Source organism: Branchiostoma lanceolatum, chromosome 12, assembly GCF_035083965.1.
Source record: "Branchiostoma lanceolatum isolate klBraLanc5 chromosome 12, klBraLanc5.hap2, whole genome shotgun sequence".
NCBI classification, from domain to species: Eukaryota; Metazoa; Chordata; class Leptocardii; order Amphioxiformes; family Branchiostomatidae; genus Branchiostoma; species Branchiostoma lanceolatum.
The window spans coordinates 9,842,077-9,862,525 of NC_089733.1; the positions used below are offsets into that span (position 1 = coordinate 9,842,077).

General features: G+C 39.8%; 1 protein-coding gene across 3 annotated transcripts in view; it reads left to right on the forward strand.

The window, feature by feature from the left end:
- The window catches only part of LOC136446151 (oxysterol-binding protein-related protein 11-like), a 31,265-nt gene that overhangs the window by 8,043 nt on the left and 2,773 nt on the right, over positions 1-20,449 (forward strand). For 2 of the 3 annotated variants that reach the window (XM_066444461.1, XM_066444462.1), the window contains 10 exons: positions 8,839-8,918; positions 12,497-12,612; positions 13,985-14,129; positions 14,923-15,103; positions 15,825-16,102; positions 16,527-16,695; positions 17,723-17,922; positions 18,292-18,485; positions 19,187-19,364; positions 19,931-20,070. In XM_066444461.1, the coding sequence (XP_066300558.1) occupies positions 8,839-8,918; positions 12,497-12,612; positions 13,985-14,129; positions 14,923-15,103; positions 15,825-16,102; positions 16,527-16,695; positions 17,723-17,922; positions 18,292-18,485; positions 19,187-19,364; positions 19,931-20,070 (1,681 nt within the window). Of the gene's footprint in view, positions 1-6,297; positions 6,402-8,838; positions 8,919-12,496; positions 12,613-13,984; positions 14,130-14,922; positions 15,104-15,824; positions 16,103-16,526; positions 16,696-17,722; positions 17,923-18,291; positions 18,486-19,186; positions 19,365-19,930; positions 20,071-20,449 lie in introns of those variants that run through there. The other variant, XM_066444463.1, reaches the window with a different exon arrangement.

Genomic DNA, 20,449 nt, shown 5'->3' on the forward strand with positions numbered 1-20,449 from the left:
TCGAAAACCTTACCGGACTATGGACCTTACCGGACTATGGACACCCCCCGTTAACTTGAGCATTCATGGTGTTGAATACGTTGTTCCAAGGTTGTTCTTTTGGCAATGTTTTTGTCTTTTTCGAGCGCAAATTTTGCGATCTCTGTAAGAATTCAGATGGTCTAGAACGAGAAAAAGACTGTCAATGTTGTTTATATGAAAAATAGATTTCAAAACTTAAGTGTGGCGTCTTATTTTGTCTGAGATAACAACATTTACTTTGTAGCGAGATCGACTGACATGTTAGTACCGCCAGGATTTCAAATGCCGGGTCATAGCAGCAGGGAAATCAACGCCGCTAGGCCGAAAAATAGCAAATTATGAGCAAAAATGTCGGGGAAATATGGGCAGGAACACCCAAAATTTCGATTTTGATGGGATCCCTGGTGAGCAAAACTCAGATTTTCAAAAAATTAATAAACGTACTGTCCAAAATAAGAACGTACTGGGTGGATTTTGAGGCTGAAAAAAATAAACGTACCGGTACGTTTATTTGGGAGAGGAGAGTATAGTTATTGGAACACCTCAAGCCCCAAACATTAAATCATAGCACCAAAATGGATTAAAGAGCAACGTGAGATATCAGTAAGACCATGAAAATCAAAGATCATTTCTTAGAGTTGCCTTGAAAGTTATGTAACTTACTATCAAGATCAATTGGACCAAGGATATTGTAGAATGCTGATGACAAAGCACCTGTCCTTGAATTACTGGAATCATGAACCAACCTACAGTATGTTTCACTTCTGTGGTGTGCACAGATTGCAAGTACTAAGACTTTTCCAGAATAGCACCTTTGACTTTGTGCTATATGTATACTCAGAAATAAAAAGCAATGGAGAGGTCGGAGGTCAGTGACGAGGTCGGGCGGCGGTTTTGAGTCTCCGCAGATTTGCCAAACTATCGCTGTCAGTTTGTGATTTAAGTTTTGAAAGAAGGCAAATTTGTCTGCCTGAGATACCTAAAGGCCGAGTAATGTCTGACAAAGGTACTCGACTGACTCGGGAAGCCGCCAAACGAGACGCAATGCTGGAAGCTAATGGTGGGAAAAAGGAGGGAGACGCCGCCATTATGAACGAGCTAAAAGCTCTACACCAGAAATTCGATGGTATGCAGGCCTCGCTGGAGAAACAGCTGAACAGCAAGGTTGACAGCCTACAATCCTCCTTGGAAAAGCTGCTGTTTAACACCAGGGATGAGCTCAAAGCCGAGCTGGAAAGGAAAGTCAAAGAAATTGGAGACAACATCGACTTGGAGATGGGTCACATGAGGGCACGCATCGAGGCCATCGAGACCAAGATGGCTGGATCAAACGACAGACCGGGCGAGTTCGACCCTGATGAGTCGGTAATTGTCTCAGGTCTACGCTTTGAGGAAGGTGAAGTTATCCGAGAGAGGATCGAGGAGCTGCTACACGACGGAATGCAGTCCGATGTGCCTGTTGTTGCTGCCGAGAGGATGAAGCCGAGAGGCCGCGGTCCCGGTGTCGTGAAGGTAAAATTCCGTTCCGTCCAGGAGAAGATCGCCGTACTCAGAGGGAAACAGAAGCTTAAGAGCCACCCCATCTATGAGAAAGTGTTCATCCGATCGGCGAAAAGCCATACTGACAGGCTGATAGAACTCAACTTCCGGACCCTGCTACGGGAAATTCCAGGAGGGAAGGATTACTTCATCACCGGCAGCGGACGGGTCCAGAGGCGCGACGGTCGCGACACACGTGCCGACAACACGCCGTCATCCCAGCCCTGAGAACGGAATGCCCAACCTGTGCGGGAGAAGATCAGCCTAGTTCACTGGAATGTTAATGGCTGGACAAGACTGAACTGTAAGTTAAGAGAAAACACACTGCAACACTTATCGCCGGACATTATCTCCATAAATGAAACACATCTGAAAGCTGATGATGTAATTGAGTTAGATAATTATACATGGTATGGTCACAATCGAATTCAGACCCATCGCAAAGCCGTCAAGGGCTCAGGAGGTGTTGGCATTTTCGTTAGAAACGACCTGTTTGAACAGTATAAGATTATGATCCTTGACAAAGATGTTGACGGGATTTTAGGTTTGCATTTTGAGCACAGAAGGTCTGAATATACTTTTGTTGTCTTCTCGTGTTACCTTTCCCCCGAGCAGTCACCATGGGGACGGGATGCCGCCGAATTCCTTTCCCACCTGTTGTGTCAAATGTACGCTTTAGAAGCCGTTGATGGTATTTATGTCTGTGGTGACTTCAATAGTCGCACAGGTGATCTTGATGATTGTATAACAGAAATAGACGGCATTCCTCCCCGAGTGACGCTTGACACAACAGTCAACAATCATGGGGCTAGTTTACTTGACTTTCTAAAAGACGCGAAGATGTGTATGGTAAATGGCAGATTTTGCCAACACAATAACAACTTCACCTCTGTCTCGACAAAGGGTAAAGCAGTTGTTGATTATATTCTTACGCCCCACGATTGCCTCGAGACCTGTTGTGACTTTAATGTAATTACTGCAAGTGATATTGTGGAGAAATGTGGTTACTCATGTTTAAGTTTGATAGGCGATCGGAGCAGATTGCCAGATCATTCTGTGTTATCTTTGACTAATATGTTGGAAGCCAGGTTGTTGAAAACCCACAGTCTCTGCCACAACAATGCAGGACAAAGAAATACAATATCAGACACTTACCTGGGAATTTCTTGGCCTCTGCCGTTAGCCGTTTGGCTTTGCGTAACATGATAGACAACCTACAAGCCATGCATGAAAGTCAAGCCAACATTGACTCTTGGTATGACACGTTTTGTGACACTCTACATGATGAATTAAAGTCAGGTGAGGATGTTGATATTGTTAATGTGTCAAAATATAGACAACTTTATCGCCCTGGTAAAGCATTTTGGAATGCCGAGTTAGATAACTTATGGTCGGAACTGCGGAAAGCCGAGTGTGAATTTACCAGATTTAAGGGTAGTAGGAGGCGTAGAGAAGACCTCAGGATAGTTTTTAGAAGTAAGCAGCATGCTTTCGATAAAAAGCTTCGTTTTTATAAACGAAGATACGAGCGAGGACAAACCCTCGAACTAGAAGGTCTCCAGACTAACAATCCCCAAAGATTCTGGAACGAAGTGAACAAACTAGGACCTAGGCGTAGTACCAAGATTCCTATGCAGGTCACTGATGATAAAGGAAGTCTGATTCAGGATGTGAAAAGCGTAATTGAAAGGTGGGAAAATGACTTTGCAGGTTTACTCGCAGGGAAGGATAGAGATGCTGAATTTGACGAAGACTTTTACCAAGAGATCTGTTCACTGAAAGTACAACTTGAAAGGAACATGAGCGATTCTTCTTACTCCTCAAATCCGTCCCTAAACTCCCCAATTACACTTAATGAAGTGGAGAAGGCCTTGATTTCCGCCAAGACGGGGAAAGCCAGTGGAATTGATGACATCTCTAACGAAATGTTAAAAACCCCAAATCTGCTGCATTCCCTGTATAGTCTAGTGCAAAAATGCTTTGATAGTGGCCTTATACCGTCTATCTGGTATAAATCAATAATAAAACCTATCCCTAAATCAGCCAAGAAAGATCCCAAAATCCCTATGAATTACAGGGGAATAAGCCTGATGAGCTCAGTCTACAAACTCTACACAAGTGTCCTTAATAATAGATTAAATGAATACCTGGAGTCCTCAAATCTGATAGTAGATGAACAGAATGGTTTTCGCAAAGCGAGAGCCTGTATTGATCACATATATACAATTTCTACTGTTATTAGAGCAAGGATTCAGGAGGGTAAACCTACTTTTTCATGTTATATAGACTTTCAAAAGGCCTTTGATTGGATAGATAGGGATCTCCTGGCTTACAGATTGCTTGAATGCGGGGTAGATGGCAAGTTTTATGAAGCATTAATGACATTATATAAATCACCAATGGCATGCGTGCAACTCAATGAACACAACACACAATGGTTTCCTACTCCGGTTGGAGTTAAGCAAGGTGACGTATTATCACCAACCTTATTCTCTCTGTATGTCAATGACCTGGCAAAAGTAGTGAAAGAGTCTGGAATTGGTGTGAGGATAGACGATACAATACTCAGTATACTACTGTACGCAGATGATATTGTTCTCATGGCTGAGTCTGAAGGCCAGCTACAGGAAATGCTGAACATAGTAACAGAGTGGTGTTCAAAATGGAGGTTGATGATCAACCAGTCTAAAACACAAATTATGCACTTTAGAAAACGTGGCACTAAGCGTAGCACTTATGAGTTCATGTTTGGAGAAATGAAACTTGAGTATACAAGCTCGTATAGATACCTAGGTCTCCATTTAGATGAGCATATGACTTTTACCCCTGGTACCACTATTCTTGCAGATGCTGCGGGTAGGGCCTTGGGAGGTATACACATGTACTTGGCAAAGTTAAAGTCCTAAAAGACTTAGGATATGAAGCCTACTCTACACTGTACAGTTCATGTGTCTGTCCTATACTGGATTACGCTGCGGGTGTGTGGGGTTTTAAAAAGTATGACAAAAGCACTGTTATTCAGAATAGAGCCATTCGGTGCTTCCTTGGCGTTCACCGCTTTGCTCCCACTCATGCCATAAATGGTGACATGGGCTGGACACCGTGTGAAGTTAGATGGAAAGGGGCTATGGTGGCTATGTGGAACAGGCTAGTGAATATGTCTGACGACAGGATTACAAAGAAGGTTTTTAGATGGGACCTGCGAAATAATGGTCCCTGGAGTAAAGACTTGTATGAAATATTCTCTGAATCAGAACAAGAACATGTTTTTCAAAATAGGTTAAGAGGCGACACGAGACTCACAAAAGATGTACTATTCTCGCAATATGAAAAAAAAGTGGGCTTATGAGCTCTGGCTTAAGCCAAAACTAAGAACGTATGCACTGATAAAAGACTCATTCTCTCCGGAGAGATATGTTACACTCCCTCTTACAAGAGCCCAGAGATCTCTGTGTGCCCAGCTGAGAGCGGGCATATTACCTTTGTCTATTGAAACAGGAAGATTTAATGCCATTCCTGAGGATGATAGAATTTGTCTACTATGTAATCTACATGAAATTGAAAATGAGGTCCATTTCCTATTTTATTGCCCTTTTTACGACAGTTTACGCCAAACACTGTTCAACAAAATGTACAACAAGAGACCTGATATCATTTGGGAAAGAGATGAAACAAAACTTAACTGGTTATTCACGGAGGGGGTATTTGAAATTGCTTCATACATTCAAAAGGCTTGGAGGGAACGTAAGCACTACATCTACTCATAACAATTTGATTCTATTTTGCATCTAGTTTTGGCTTTGTCTGATTTTGTTTCTACCCTGTCATATACTGTTTTGACTGTTATATACTGAGTTGATACATGTATACGTGTGTTTCCTTCAACAACTTTTGACTTGAATTTAATTTATGTTCATTTACCACCTGCTTTCTTGAATTGAATCATTGTACCAGGTGTGTCCCTTTTTGTGTTTCCACTTTATTATGCTCATATTATTTTGTTACTCAGTACTGCTATTATTATGATTTATTTCTGATTATCATTATTTACTACTGTACCTCCTACATTTCTGAAGTTTATGTATTCTTATGTATGGTGTCTTATAAGCCCGTATGGGCTGGGCGACTTTTGTCGCAGGACACGGAAATAAACATTCATTCATTCATTCATTGTAGCTATAGAGAATGTTTTCAAGACCAGTACTGATTTTCGATGTTCTATACATTAGTGTACTAGTCTTGTAAATGTTACAGAATCCTTGTACCATATATGAATTTTGTTTTTCAGAAATTCATTGAGCAGATGTTTAAAAGAGAAAGAGCAAATGATAGATACAAAAATATATGGAAAATGGTCTTTGTACCAAATATTAACAAAAAGAAAAACAGAAGTTACGAAAAATGCACTTTTGTCAAAAGATAATGTCATGCAGGGACAGAAATGGATTTGACCTTGATCCTTGTTTGTGCTCTTTATAATGGGGGTTTAAGGGATGGACCATGCCACTAGACAAACAAGGGTGAAAGAATCTTTATTCACAAAATTCAAGAGAAATATACAACAGAGTATGTGATACAGAGGGAATACAATCAAACTTAAAAACACCGAGAAAAAAAATTAATAATATGACTCTGGAGATATATTGATAAGAAAAAGGATATGTTGATAAAAAGAAAATACTTCTCTGAAAAGTGGTTTGGTTCATGCCCTTATAAGGAGGCCATGATTGACAGTTTATTTGGCAGTCATGATCTTCCTTGTTGCCTGTATGAAGAGAACTTGGTTAGCAGGGGTAGATAGCAATGGCAAACCCTACATTCACTCATGTGGACACTGAAAGGTACGTAAGAAAGGGGTTTCTGTTCTACAAGATTGATCTATTCAAAATCTTAGGGGAGAAATAGGCTTATTATGAATTGGGAGTGTTGTGCTAAAACCTTGTATGATTCAGAAAACATAGCATATACTGTTCATGTAAAAAAATTAACTAATGTTTTTAGGACAATGTTTGGGTTACCGTAAATATTTCAAGTATATACATGTACTACCAAACACATCAAGAATGTAATGTGTTTTTCTATAATGTACAATCTATATATATATGTAGCAGTCATCATTAAGTTGTTTGCAATATTCTAACATGGGATATTGATAATTAGATTATCCTTGGAATTAATCCATGGTAATTTATCGGCAACGAAGGACTTTCAAGGGTAAAGTAATTCTCTGTAATTTGTATTTACTAATGTGTGTTGGGTCATAGCTCTACTCTTCCTCTGTTGTATCAAGTTTGGGCAAGGTGTGTTGCCCAGGATCTAAAACAAAAAATTTTTGTAACTAAGAAAAGTGAATATTATAGGAAAAATGTCCATGATACTGAAGGAATTTATCATAGCACCTCCAGCCAGCTTCATTCCTTCCACGGTGAGCCAAAATCAAATCACAAATAAGATTCCATTTTTCATGCCTGACACAATGGGTTTAATCCAATCAGATGGACTGTCAATCATCCCCGTTGGCATGGTAACGATGTTTCTCCTGGCCTGATGTGTAATTTTGTATCAAGGTTTGATTGCCTAGGTTTTAAGCAAAAACGATTTTAAGCAAGTGGCATTACCGTAGCAAAGGTACATTCTGTGTCCGCCTGAAATTGAATGATAATCCCGCAATCCGGTTGGATAATCCGATTAGTTGCCATGGCAACGACGGAGATGATAGATGATACGACCACCGCAGAAGTGTTTCACACCGTATAAAGGGCAGCGCACGCCAGTCGTGAGGGAGGAATTTTTATAAATCTCGCCCCTAAAGGAGGAATTAAGGAAATGTATTGCTTTTACTGTGTTCTGCCAGGGTTTTTTGTACGAATTTCTTCTGGTTGATACTAGAAGTTTTGAAAAAAACCTTTTGAATTTGCTATATGGATATCTAATTTAAGGAATGTTAACTATTAGTAAGTGTTCTTTTTGGCTTAAGTCATTTTTGATGATTATTTTGGACAAAGATTATAAACTAAGGTAAACGAAAGTATGGGGTTAGACAGTGTTTAGGACAGCCAGTCCCGTCTTTGTATGGTTTATATCAGTTATGTTATCTGTGTACCAGTGAATGCCATACTTTGTACCTTGTACAATTGTTGTGCAATAAAGTTATTATTATTATTATTATTGTATTAGAACTGCAGCTATTATCTCTGCCCCTGGAGAATAGCATTTTCATTTGTAAAAGTACCAAAAAATGAGCAGACATGTTATAATGGTTATAGAACTGTCAAAAATTGGCATATATATCATAAAGTGTTATTAACTACAGAAATGACCTAAATTTGTTTTTTATCACACTTTCACATCTGATTTTGGGTCTCGTGAGGATACGTAAAAATCCAGCTCGTGGAATAATTATGATCAGATGTAGATTATGCAGTGCAGGTAGACATGGTAGACCTGTGACAAAATTGAGACTTAAATTGAAAGTAAAAAAGTCTATTGTACATAAGACGGCACTTTCTGTATGCCTCAGTGGGTTGCTGCTATATTTAGCTTGTGATCAGTTGCAGGGAGAGCCCACAAGCCAGGAATCATAACGCTAAGTGTCCTGACTAATAATCAGCCATGCGTTTTGCCTGGGATATGTCCCAGGGTACGTACGTGCAAATTTGCTCGTGTAACAGTCTACATCAGGTCCCTTCTGTTTTAAACATCAACATGCATTTGGTGTTCAATCTGTAAGTAACGGTATTACATGACATTGTATGTTACTGTTTGTTTTGTTGTTTGTATAGCTGAAATGTTGTATTTGTGTTGTGGGATGAAGCTTATATTGATTACAGTACATGTACCTACATAGTATGTTGTAGTACACGCACTTCTAAACCTTTCCCTTATACATCCTGTCACCATGGCCAAGTTAAAGGAGATTGGGAGCACTAATTGTGACCATCCAACAAAATGATTGATTTGTCTTCTTACAGAGGAGTTTGACTGCAAAGAAATTGGTTGTTGTTTGATTTTCACACCATTTGTCAACCAATTGCTGGTAGAGTATTAAAAACACTATGCTTGTGCCTGGTAATTCATACAGTAATTGTTTAGAGAATAAAACACAACTGTTACCTTTTTTTTAAAGACTAGGACCAAATAAACTGTTCTAGATTCAGCAGCAAATTTGGCTTTCTGGCTACGCAGCACTTTTAGAGGTTAATTGTTTACATTTCAAAACTATCCAGTTACTTGAATGTATTTCATATTTCTGCTGACCGACTTTGTTTTGTTTTCCAGCATTTGATGCTAAAGAGCGACAGCAGTGGGTGAACCGACTACGCTCAGTAGCTCAGTATCACACGGAAACCTTGGCTCAGGTAGGGGGAATTTTAGTTTTTATTTCACACGAGGGAATGAAGTAACTTTTTTGGCTTAGGACACACCGATTTAATTTCTTGGTTAACGGATTTTTATTTTCCCAAAAAAGATTTTTAGAAAAGAATTTAAAAAAAAAACAACAAAAAAAAACCATGAAAACAGAAGGCTAGCCCAGCCTTCTGTTTTCATGAATTTTTTTTTCTAAAATTTTTTTTTTTGGAAAATAAAAATCCGTTAACCAAGAAATTAAATTGGTGTGGCCTTATTGTCTGATTAGTTTCTGCATTTTTACACAATACAGTGTTGCCATGCATCCTAATTCCTGAAATGGAATTGTTGGCCTGTTCAGAAAAACCCTTTGATCATGTTGCTTGCATTTGAACCATTTGGCAAGTCAGTGACCCACTGTCAAAGACGTCATAGCAGTTGCCATGGCAACCATTGTGACATCCCTATCCTCTTCATCCTCCCTTATAATTGAAGATCTATGGTTAGACCCAGATGTTAGGAGGATATAGTCTTCCTCATCCCTCATCAAGGCTCGGAAAGCCATAATTGATTCCCACATGTGCCTTCTACTAATTGAGAGTCAGAATGCCCCTTATTACTAAAAGCAATATATTATTCTTAACAATCTTTTTCAGCATTTTTCCACTGTGAATCCACAATATTATTAATCATTCTTACACAACTGTACTAGTATGTGCAAAAAATGTTTATAATGGTATTACCAATAGTTGTTCACCAGATTTTTTCTCTTGTTTAAAGGAGTTATTAAAGGATGGTGGAATTTGAATACACCCAAATCTGATATCAAACAACAAGAGCATGTTGAAAATTTGCATATAAATCCATTCCCCTTCCTATATAATTATAGTATTCTCCCTCCTACTCTGAATGTAATATACTTTCCTTTCATGCCTTCAGTATTTTCCTTTCAAACCTTTTATCTGAAAAAAAAAGCCCTGGGGATATTGAAGTACTGCAGTGATAACTTGTCACATCTTACTTCACATATTTGGAAGATTTTAAAGACTGCATACATCAATAATGTAAGACATGTTTTGTCATGATGTATATATTGCATATCTGTAGGACTTAAGAATATGCAATAAATCTAGTGGTATTTCTATCAGTCTTGAGAAATGTTTTATCCGCAACCATGGCTTTTAGGTATTCCTCCCTGTCTGTGCATTTCAGCCGATATAAACGTCTTGCTGTTAAGTGCTGTTTGATGTTATCAATCCTAGGCCGTGCTTTTGTACATACATGTACTCCCACATACTACATTAATCAAGATCATCCAAACGTGAACGGTAAAATATAATAGAACCATTGGGACCATTCAGTAAGGATCATAACTTAAAGGTAATGAATTTAAAGATAATGGAAGGGAAGGGAAAAATTTGTACAGGGGAATTTTTGAACAACTGATAATTGCATAAGGTTAAATGAAGAAAAATTGCACAAAATGATAACAGGGAAGATTATTTTACCTGAAGAAAAATTGCCAAATTGTAGTACTACATTTTTAGATATATGTGTAACAGGCCAGAACGCAACCCTAGACAGAATGTACCCGGGACGTTTCATGACCAGAGTTATAATTTAGCCTGTTACACTGGGTAGACAAAGAAGACCTGTCCTTGGTGCTGAAGAGGCTTTCGGTTCCTCAAAGCAGATATCTTTGTCCTTAAGCATTCCGTACTGCTTTGTAGTTTGAATTCCTAATATGTTATAGCATCTATAGTACATGTAGATACTTAAGGCCATACCTTGGTTCGTTTTTAGATTATGAAAAGTAAATAGAATGCAGAATTATCTATCATGTATTATGTATTACATAAACATAAAGACACAGTCTGAAATATAAGCTTGTTTTAATCACTAGCATTTCCAACAATAGAATTTCCATTTTCACTGATCAGAAGTATTTCCTAGAGAATTTTCAACTATACAGATAGATATAGACCAAAATTTTGTTACAAAGCCTCCTCTAATGTTTCTCAGTAGTACATAAAAGAATTAAGGCAAAAGTCATCAATTTTTCTCATCACTAGAAAGTGCTTGTTACATGTCGTTTTAAAGCAGCCTTGGGAATAAGTTTCCAGACATTTCTAGATATAATTGATGATTATCACTTTGAGAATTTGTATTAGTTTTTATTTCACCCCAAAAAATGGTCTTTCAATTGTGCAATATGTAATGCCCTGGAATATTTTATTGCAGAAAATACACACCAAAATTGACCACAAAACAGTAGAAATATTAGAAGATCGAATGTGGGAGGGGTAGTGACCTCTAAATGACATCTACAAAATGAAGAAGTCAAGGTTAAAACAATAACAACCAATGCAACACTCCCTTCCACCTCCCCTCTAGTTTGTTGTACAATATATCTTACAGCTTTAAATGTAAATGTTGACTCAATAAATGCCAGACTAGATTAGACCAGTACCCACAGCACTAAGCTTCCAGCTTGTGTTAGAAAATTAGGGTTAACGATGTTTTAAAGCCTCAGAGAATTTGCATGTAAATTGAATCTTAGTCTGTGGGTGGAGATACGTGGTGACTGTGTGTGACATGACCAGTAGTGACGTCATGGAAGTTAACACGGAATTGCTCATTCGCAACGAAGGCAAAACTAATACGATCAGTTGTTTTCCAGATGTTTGTAGAACAAAGTAAAGCAAGATTTAAAGAAGCTAAATTTTTATATTCCATATGGGTAGTGGTCAGGAAAATATGACTTTGTTAGGGTCATTATGGCATGAAATTTATTATATTTATATTTATTACGCTGCTTTTTAGATTGTATTTACCACTGTTTATTCATTTGTAGTCTATGTGATTTGTATTGTCTTGTGTGTGGGCCACGACACCAGCAACAGCTGCCTGTGGCCCACATGTATTGTATCGTTTGCAATTTGAATAAATCACAAATCACAATTGATGGCAATACCTTTTCAAGCTGAACAAATTAGGTAACTGAAGTATTGCTAGAATGAGAGGTACATGTATATGTAACACTTTATTACATGCTTAATATCTCCATTTATGCTGGTCTTCTGTATAGCCAGTGCAAATCTGGTCTGTAAAATTATCACAAAACATTGATATTGAGATGGTTAAGAGAACTTGAACCAAGCTAGATTTTTTTTTGTTATTAAGAATTTCATAAAACGCAAGTCAACACATTGCCATGTTACATTAATGGGTGAGATGAATTAATATATTCGTTCACTTGGCTCAAAATGCTTTTTTATCCAATTTGCAAATTACATTTTTGGCAACTTGGGTCAAAATCTAAGTGCTAACTTTCTCAACCTTCATTTGATTTCAGGTCTCCGGATCCCTACTTTGCCCCTCACGGGATTATCTGGGAAGTAAAACAAGTTGAAGGTCCAAAAATGTATTTTAAAAAAATAGTTTACAAACTATTTCAAGTAACCTTGTTTATTCCTGTCAAGAACGTACCCCCAATATGGATCTTTGTTCTACAATAATTCTAGAAAAGAATGAATGCCGGAACAGATTCAGTGTTGTTTAATATTAGTATATTCCTTTGTCTCTCCAGAGTCTACCTCCACCCCATCCACGGTCACACTCGATATCCAACTCCAGTTCCACTCCAAGCTCCACCAAGAGTGCACCCACTACACCCATCTCAACTGCCTCCAAACGAGCAGTAAAGTAAGTTCAAAGTTTTAGTTTTCTTGTCTAAACAAATGGATGAATTATCGTTGTAAAGGTTAGACACAATCAGTGTGTTAGAAAAGACATTTAATGAAGTAAACACTGTAAAAATGTCCAAGACTTCTTTGTATGTAAAGATGGGCCTTAATAGTTTTTGTACAGTAGATTCCGCATATCTGTATAGCCCATTTGTCAGCGTAAATTATACGACTCCCCGAACTATACGACTCCCCGAACTAGTGATATTGACGTCCCGAAGGAAGGGGGGGGGGGGGGGGCGAATAGGATTTTGAGCAAGACACACAAACACACTCGATATTGACTCACGATATCGTAACTTTATTTTGCAAAATTTTTATCAAAGTACAATCCTACCTTTCCCGCGATTTTAACGTCACCATATTGGAATAAATATGCGATCTATTTTGTTCAGATAAGCCCGAACTGCGTGGGATACTTCTGCCAAAAAAAAAACTCCCGCCATATGTTGATCACGTGAAATCTTGCAGCAAACCAATCAGAGCGCATGTTTTCATGACGCAAACCAATCAGCGCTTAGAACACGCGGTAAACATGAGTAAACAAAGATGGCTTCCCCGGCGTCACCCAGCCTTCGCCACTACATTTTACGTGAAATTGCGCTGTAAAATACGATTCATCTACGCTACATAAGCAGCATTTTCACGGGAAAAGAGTTTAAAGAATACATTCTCCGCCGAATACGGCCACAAATAACGGCAAATCGCGGCAAATCACAGCGTAAAGGCTCAAATGCTCGGGCAAAAATCTTGCTTTTCTTAACGTTTCGCTGACTTTCGTCGCATCGTTTGAGCCTTGAAAAACAGGTTTTTGATGAGATCAACGTGTGTCAAAGGTACCGATATCGACTGCTTGAAAGCAGAACAATAGCAAGAAACAAAAGAGTGCGATTGTCGAACAGTTATAAAAATAAGACCGGCGTCCCCGCTCCCGAAACTACAATACAAACCCAAAATTTAGCCTATAGTTTCAGGTCATTTTACATAAAATCGGACAAGATTCTATATAATACACCGAACTTTACGATTATGGACGATACAGTTATACATTGCTTTTACCATTGAGTGGATGGTAAATGGTTTGGTGTTTTGGAATTCTATACAGAAATACGAAATATACAGAAAAAAGGTATACAAATAATTGGAATCTACTGTATAACTGTAAATGTTATGTCTTGTTGAAGTAGTGATTTTTGATTACGGTAAAATAGAATTTTAGAATAGAAATAGAGTTGTTGATTGATCGATTTGTGAAAATCATGTATCTTGTATTGTTAGCTTGTCTCTGTCAATTAAATGATTTTACATTCATTACTTTTGTCATATTCCAGCCGGACTCAGTCCCAGCCCCCCAACGCTGCTCCCGTCATTCACACAACGCCTCACAAGAAGACTCCTCCCACAGCGCCGCCCGTCCACGAACCGCAGGCCTTCCAGAACGTCCGGGAAATCCTGCACCAAGCCGAGCAGCAACAGGTCTCTTTTTAACCGCCATTTCTAACTTCAAGTTATGTAAAACATTTTTGCTTAAGACTCTTTCTTCATTTTTACCTCAGTGTATGGAGGTTTTGCTTGTTTGTTTGCTTGTGTGTCCATAGTCATTTGATGCAGTTAAGTGGCTGGTTTCCACATGCTAGGCACATTAGGCACTCTGACAGGAAGTTAGGTCAAAGGATGCAGTGGAGTGGCTGGTTTCCACATGCTAGGCACATTAGGCACTCTGACAGGAAGTTAGGTCAAAGGATGCAGTGGAGTGGCTGGTTTCCACATGCTAGGCACATTAGGCACTCTGACAGGAAGTTAGGTCAAAGGATGCAGTGGAGTGGCTGGTTTCCACATGCTAGGCACATTAGGCACTCTGACAGGAAGTTAGGTCAAACGGAATTTAAAAAAATGCTAGATTGGAAAATCAACAGGAAAACAGAATCTAGAAAGTTTGTACTTTCTGTGTTTCACACATTTCAGGGAGTGAACAGGGTCAGGTGCAAGTTTTCACCCTACCCTTCTGTTTTCATGATTTTTTGTTGTTGCTAAAATTAAAAAAGAAATCCGTTAACCACGAAATTAAATTGGTGTGGCCTAATGCTTTATGAGAACCAGTGGAAAAAAAAGCATTAGACAGAATCAGTCAGAAACTCACAATAATTATTAAACAAAAATTCACAAAAGCTTAGAGATCTTAGCTCTTTCGTTTCTTGTTACCATGCTGTGAACCTTAGGTGCCACAAACTTCAATAGATTAACAGTATATTGAACATTTTCCCCCCAGGTTTCCTTGTCGAGGGTGATAGAGGGGTTGCCGACAGCGGCTCAGGGTGTTCGAAGTCTGGACCATGATCTGTTGTTACTGAAAGCGACGTCACAAACCACAATGCAATGTCTAGGGCAGTGTTTTGCTATCTTACAACACTCGCACATGGCTGAGACCAAGACACCATCCTTACCAAAAGGTTGGTTTGTGTTGTTGATCATTTCATTGATTGTTGATTGATTGACTGATTGATCAATTGATTGGAAGTTACATAACAGTATGACTGATGTCTCTATACATACTTGTACATGTTATCTATGACCAAATTCGATGCATGCACTGTCATATTTTTATGCAACTTTATAATGTACTTGTAATGTAATGTTTTGCTTACGCTTACCTAACCAACCCTAGCAAAATCCTACATAAATTTTTTCATCTGAGAGATGAAATTCAAAACAGGATTCCTGTCATGTTTCTCACTCTGTTAACATACTTAAGTTTTGAACAGTAAGAGTGTGTAGTCGTAGTGTAATTAACTAGCGTAGCGTGCGTGGTCAAGTGGTTAGCGATCTTGCCTCTGGAACTAGAAGCCCCGGGTTCGATCCCGGCTTTGTCGCTCACCCGACATGCACGCTACCGGAAAGGGTCGCAGTCCTTAGGACGGGACGTTAAGCCGTGGTCCGCTGTTCATTGTGCTTGTCCAAAAGAGCTAAGGGGAATTCCCCCGGTACAATGAACCTGTAAATACTGTATATAGCGTCTGTCTTCTCTGTCACGACCAGTGAAAGATTAGCTCATGTGTTCATTGAGTTCATTTGAGCTAAACTAGTTCCAGATCACTTTCCATTCACTTTAGTCAACTTATTGCCTAGGAGTGAATCTGCCATCTCTGATTGCTTTATTTCATATGTCCACAGGTGCCACAATAGAATGGTTGGAGCCTAGGTCCCCACCAAACGCCTCTCCCCCCTCCTCAAGGAAAAAGATCCCCAAATCGTCCTCCTTCCCTTCAAACATGTCGGCAAACCAGGACTGCTTCGCGTCGGGCATGCTGGAGGTCTACGACATTAACCACGATAACGAGGTCATGGACGACCTTGATCAGGATGAGGCTGACCTTGGAACCGTGGAGGAACATAAGAGTATCATTCTGCACCTGTTGTCTCAGCTCAAACTGGGCATGGATCTCACAAGGGTGAGTAGTGAAGTCGTTATCTCCCTGAAAACAGAGGTATTGTGATCAGTTGGTGTGTTTGTTTGTTTGTTTGTCTTGTGTGCATCCGCAGTCATGTGAATGACAGTGGCAGCATGTAAGGCAGAAGTGGTGTAATAGGATACTTTGAGAATTGGAAGTATAGTTTGGCTGGGGTCCCATGGTGATGTATAGTTGAGAGCCCGGATGACTCGTGGCTACACCCACACAGTAATGTCAGGTTGTTAGGGGTACCCACTGAAAGCTTGTCACAATGATGTTCAGCAAATTGTAATTGTATTAGGCTCATGTTTTATTTGTGTTTAACATACAAGATGTTGGCAAAACAGGTATAGATACTTCTCAAGAAAGAAAAATGAACATGATAAAAGGAAACAGCAAGTGATCAATATACTTTGTTTCCCAGGTTGTTCTGCCGACGTTTATACTGGAGAAACGATCACTTCTGGAGATGTATGCAGACTTCATGGCCCATCCGGACCTGTTCCTGTGCATCCCGGAGGCTGAGAGCCCAGAGGACAGGATGATGGCCATGGTGGAGTACTACCTCACAGCCTTCCATGTTGGGAGGAAAGGTTGGTATCTGTGCATAGAGTATCTACATATTATTATTAGTGGCGTCGCGGTGGCGCAGTGGCAGGGCGTTTGGCCCCAGAACCCAGAGATACTGAGTTCAAATCTGGGGTTCCCTGATTTGTCCCGTTGACGTTGTGCCCCTAGGAAAGGCACTTTACACGACTTTCCTCACTTTACTCACTGACAGGTGTAAATCAGTACCTAGCTTAGGTTAGGGACTTCCTTCAGATAGGACGTTAAATGGAGGTCCCGTGTTTGAGGAGAGCCATACCTTGAGCACGTTAAAGAACCCACCGCACTTATCGAAAAGAGTAGGGGTCCTTCCTGGTGTGAGTGGTTCAAAACCGACAGTCCTACATTTGCGTGGCTGCACATGGGGCGATTGTCATATTGAGGTCACCTGCGCACCGAATGGCATTCGCTCCAGACCCTTGGGAGCTAGCCCCGCCAAATGTGCGCTCCTCGCAATTCAGCCCCTGGCTGCGAGTATTCGGCCTACCCAATAATAATAATAAGAAAATACTATCAAGTATATACAACATGTATTACGTACCTCGAGGTTCAAGCCCGACCGTGGGTTGGATCACCACCGACAGCTTAGCCAAGGGGCGATCTGACCTACTGGAGGGCTTGGACCTATATAACCTCCTTGCTTGGACCGAGGGTTATGCAGATTACATCATGTTGTATTCTCTCTATGCCATAGACGAAACACACATTTCAAAGCGGAATGCACAAGAAGTTGAAAAAAATTTGGTGCCTACAAACCAAAGAATTGTAAAAACATCAATTTCCAATGTTCAAATCCGGTATTCAAATTTTCAACAGCAGCACACGGGACATTTGAGTTATTATATAGAAGCCCGTGGTATACGAGTAGAAGCCTGTGAGATACCACGGCCCAAGTATGACATTCATGTAAATATTATGTATTTGGGGGATAGATTGTAAATCACCTCATTTATGTAGTAGTATTCCATTTGTATGGAAGTTAATAAACAATCATAATAAACCTTTCTTCTCCAGGTTCTCTTGCCAAAAAACCGTACAACCCTATCATTGGAGAAGTGTTCCACTGTTCCTGGGACATTCCGATCACTCAGCCTTGCAATAGCCAATCAGAAACAGCCACGTCAAGCAACAGCCAATCAGAGACAAGCTCCTCTCCTAACAACCAATCAGAAGACAAGACGGGGTACCATAGAGTGGTCTTTACCGCTGAACAGGTTGGGAATATTTGTCTTTTTTTTTCCTGAACTTTCTGTGATTTTTCTTTGAATACTAAGTCTTAAAGAGGACCAACCTTCAATGTAACAAAACAACTTTGCATACAATGCAGTTTTACAGTATGTAACTGAATGGATTTATTCCTATGTCAAAAAACAGACAAAATTCAAAACTTTTTTAAAAGTATAATATCTCATGTCCAGAATGAACTTGATTATAGTTACATGAAGTTGCCCAAAGATTCATCCAAAAACTTCTGGGTTAAAATGTCTGTGTTGGCAGAAAGTTTATTTCTGCAGTCAGTGAATATTGATACATATAATATTTAATCAATATAAATGATATATAATTTTTTGTTTGTCTTGCAGGTGTCCCACCACCCCCCAGTGTCAGCCTTCTATGCTGAATGCAAAGAGAAGAATGTTTGCATGAACGCCCATATATGGACCAAATCCAAGTTCATGGGCATGTCCATCGGTGTGGTGAACGTTGGTGAGGGGGTGGTCTATGATGTCACCCATGGAGAGGAGTATAGTTTCACTTTACCCAGTGCCTATGCCAGGTCAGCAGAGTTTTGTATGTTATCTCTGTCCAGGGGTATGCCCCTGTAGCTCAACTGGTAGCAGCCTCACAGTTGAACTGATTCCAATTAGTTGTTAACTTGAAGATCCCAGTTCAAATCTTGGGAAGGGCATCTTGGTTGGGGCTGCCCCAATCTTTCAGAAAGGACGTAAAAATTGGGGTCCTGTGTTCGACAAGATGCCTGGAGAACGTCACAAGGGAAGCAAGCATGTGCAGCCCCTCCCTATAGAATATATATATTATGTATCTGCTATAGAAACAGCAAGGAAACTTGCCAGTAGGCACTATAAGGTGAACAACAATCTGTCAAGGGTCTTTTGTTTTTCAGGGTTGTTGTACCATACCCAATGCTTAAAGTAGTAGATGTGTAACTATGGAACATATGAATATGAACGTTGATAAGCCCCTGTCACACATTTAGGACCTTCCCACAACCATGCTCCCAACCAAGGTCAGCATTGGGCTAGGAGTAGCTAGGAGTAGCCTGGAACTCCCAACCATGGTCTGTAGAAGGTTACGAGACCATGGTCGGCTATGTGTGACAAGGGCTTAACTCCCAACCATGGTCTGGAGAAGGTCAGGAGCCCATGGTTAGCTATGTGAGACAAGGGCATTTCTGGTAAAACTATATTTATGACGGTTTTGCACCAACTGTTTTCCCCCTCATTTCTGCCTACATAGGTCGATCCTGACTGTACCCTGGGTTGAACTCGGAGGGAAGATCAACATCACGTGTGCCAAGACAGGCTGGCAGGCAGGCATCACATTCCACACCAAGCCCTTCTACGGCGGAAAACTACACCATATCTCCGGAGAGGTCAAACACCAGCCCACCAATAGAGTCATCTGTAAGATACAGGTATGGTGCAGTTTGGTGTGTCTTCTTCATCCTAATTGGTCAAACTCACAAAAAATTTTGATAGAGGTCAAATACCAGCCAATTGCAACCAATAGGGTCTTCTTTAAGATACAGATATGGTGCAGTTTGTCATGTCTCCTGTATCCTGATTGGTCAAACTCACAAAAAATTTTGGTAGAGGTCAAACACCAGCCAACCAATAGGATCATCTGTAAGATACATGTACAAGTATGGTGCAGTTTGTCATGTCTCCTGTATCCTGATTTGTTGAACTCACAAGAATTTTCCAACCAATAGGTTCATCTTAAAGGTATACAGGTGTGGTGCAAGTTGTTGTGTCTCCTATATCTTGATTGGTCAGATATATCAAACTCAAAACTTAAACAATCTTTGCTTTTTTGTTTTTGTTTCAACCCCCATCAGCAGCTAACTGAAACTATTTCTTCTGCTTTCAGGGATAGATTGTTTAGCTTCAACCATTTAAGGACACTGCCTAATATATTACATCTGTTATACTTACATTTTTAGGTCTTGTTTGACATGTCAACATTTGCATGATTTTTCAGGGAGAATGGAACGGGTCCATAGAGTTCACCTACTGTAATGGCTACAGGGGCAATGACACGAAGGTCATTGACACAGCCAAGCTTTCCAAGATCCGGAAGAAGGTTCGGCCAATCAACATGCAGGGCGACTTTGAGTCCAGGTCAGATTTTCCTGATTTTAGTGATACTGGAGCATTATCACAACCTGTTATCCAAAACACACTCTTGTGAAAACATTCTCTTCTTGTCAGGCTTATATTTTTTTTCATTCTGAAGTAGCTGTTAGGCACCCAATTCCCTATTGGTTACAGAGTTAGGCAGCAGGGAGAAGGTTAAGGTATTAACGTGGCTGAGGAATTTTGGGATGTTTTTGAAAATACCCTTTCTTAAGCTTTATAAACCTTCCTCAACCTTAATTTTTTTTTCAGGTAGTACCTTATAGCAAGGTGATAATTTATGCAAATTAGTATGATGTCATGATTACATCATCAAGATTTATAAGGCCACGCCCCTTTTTTAGAAGAAACACTCTCCTTGGCT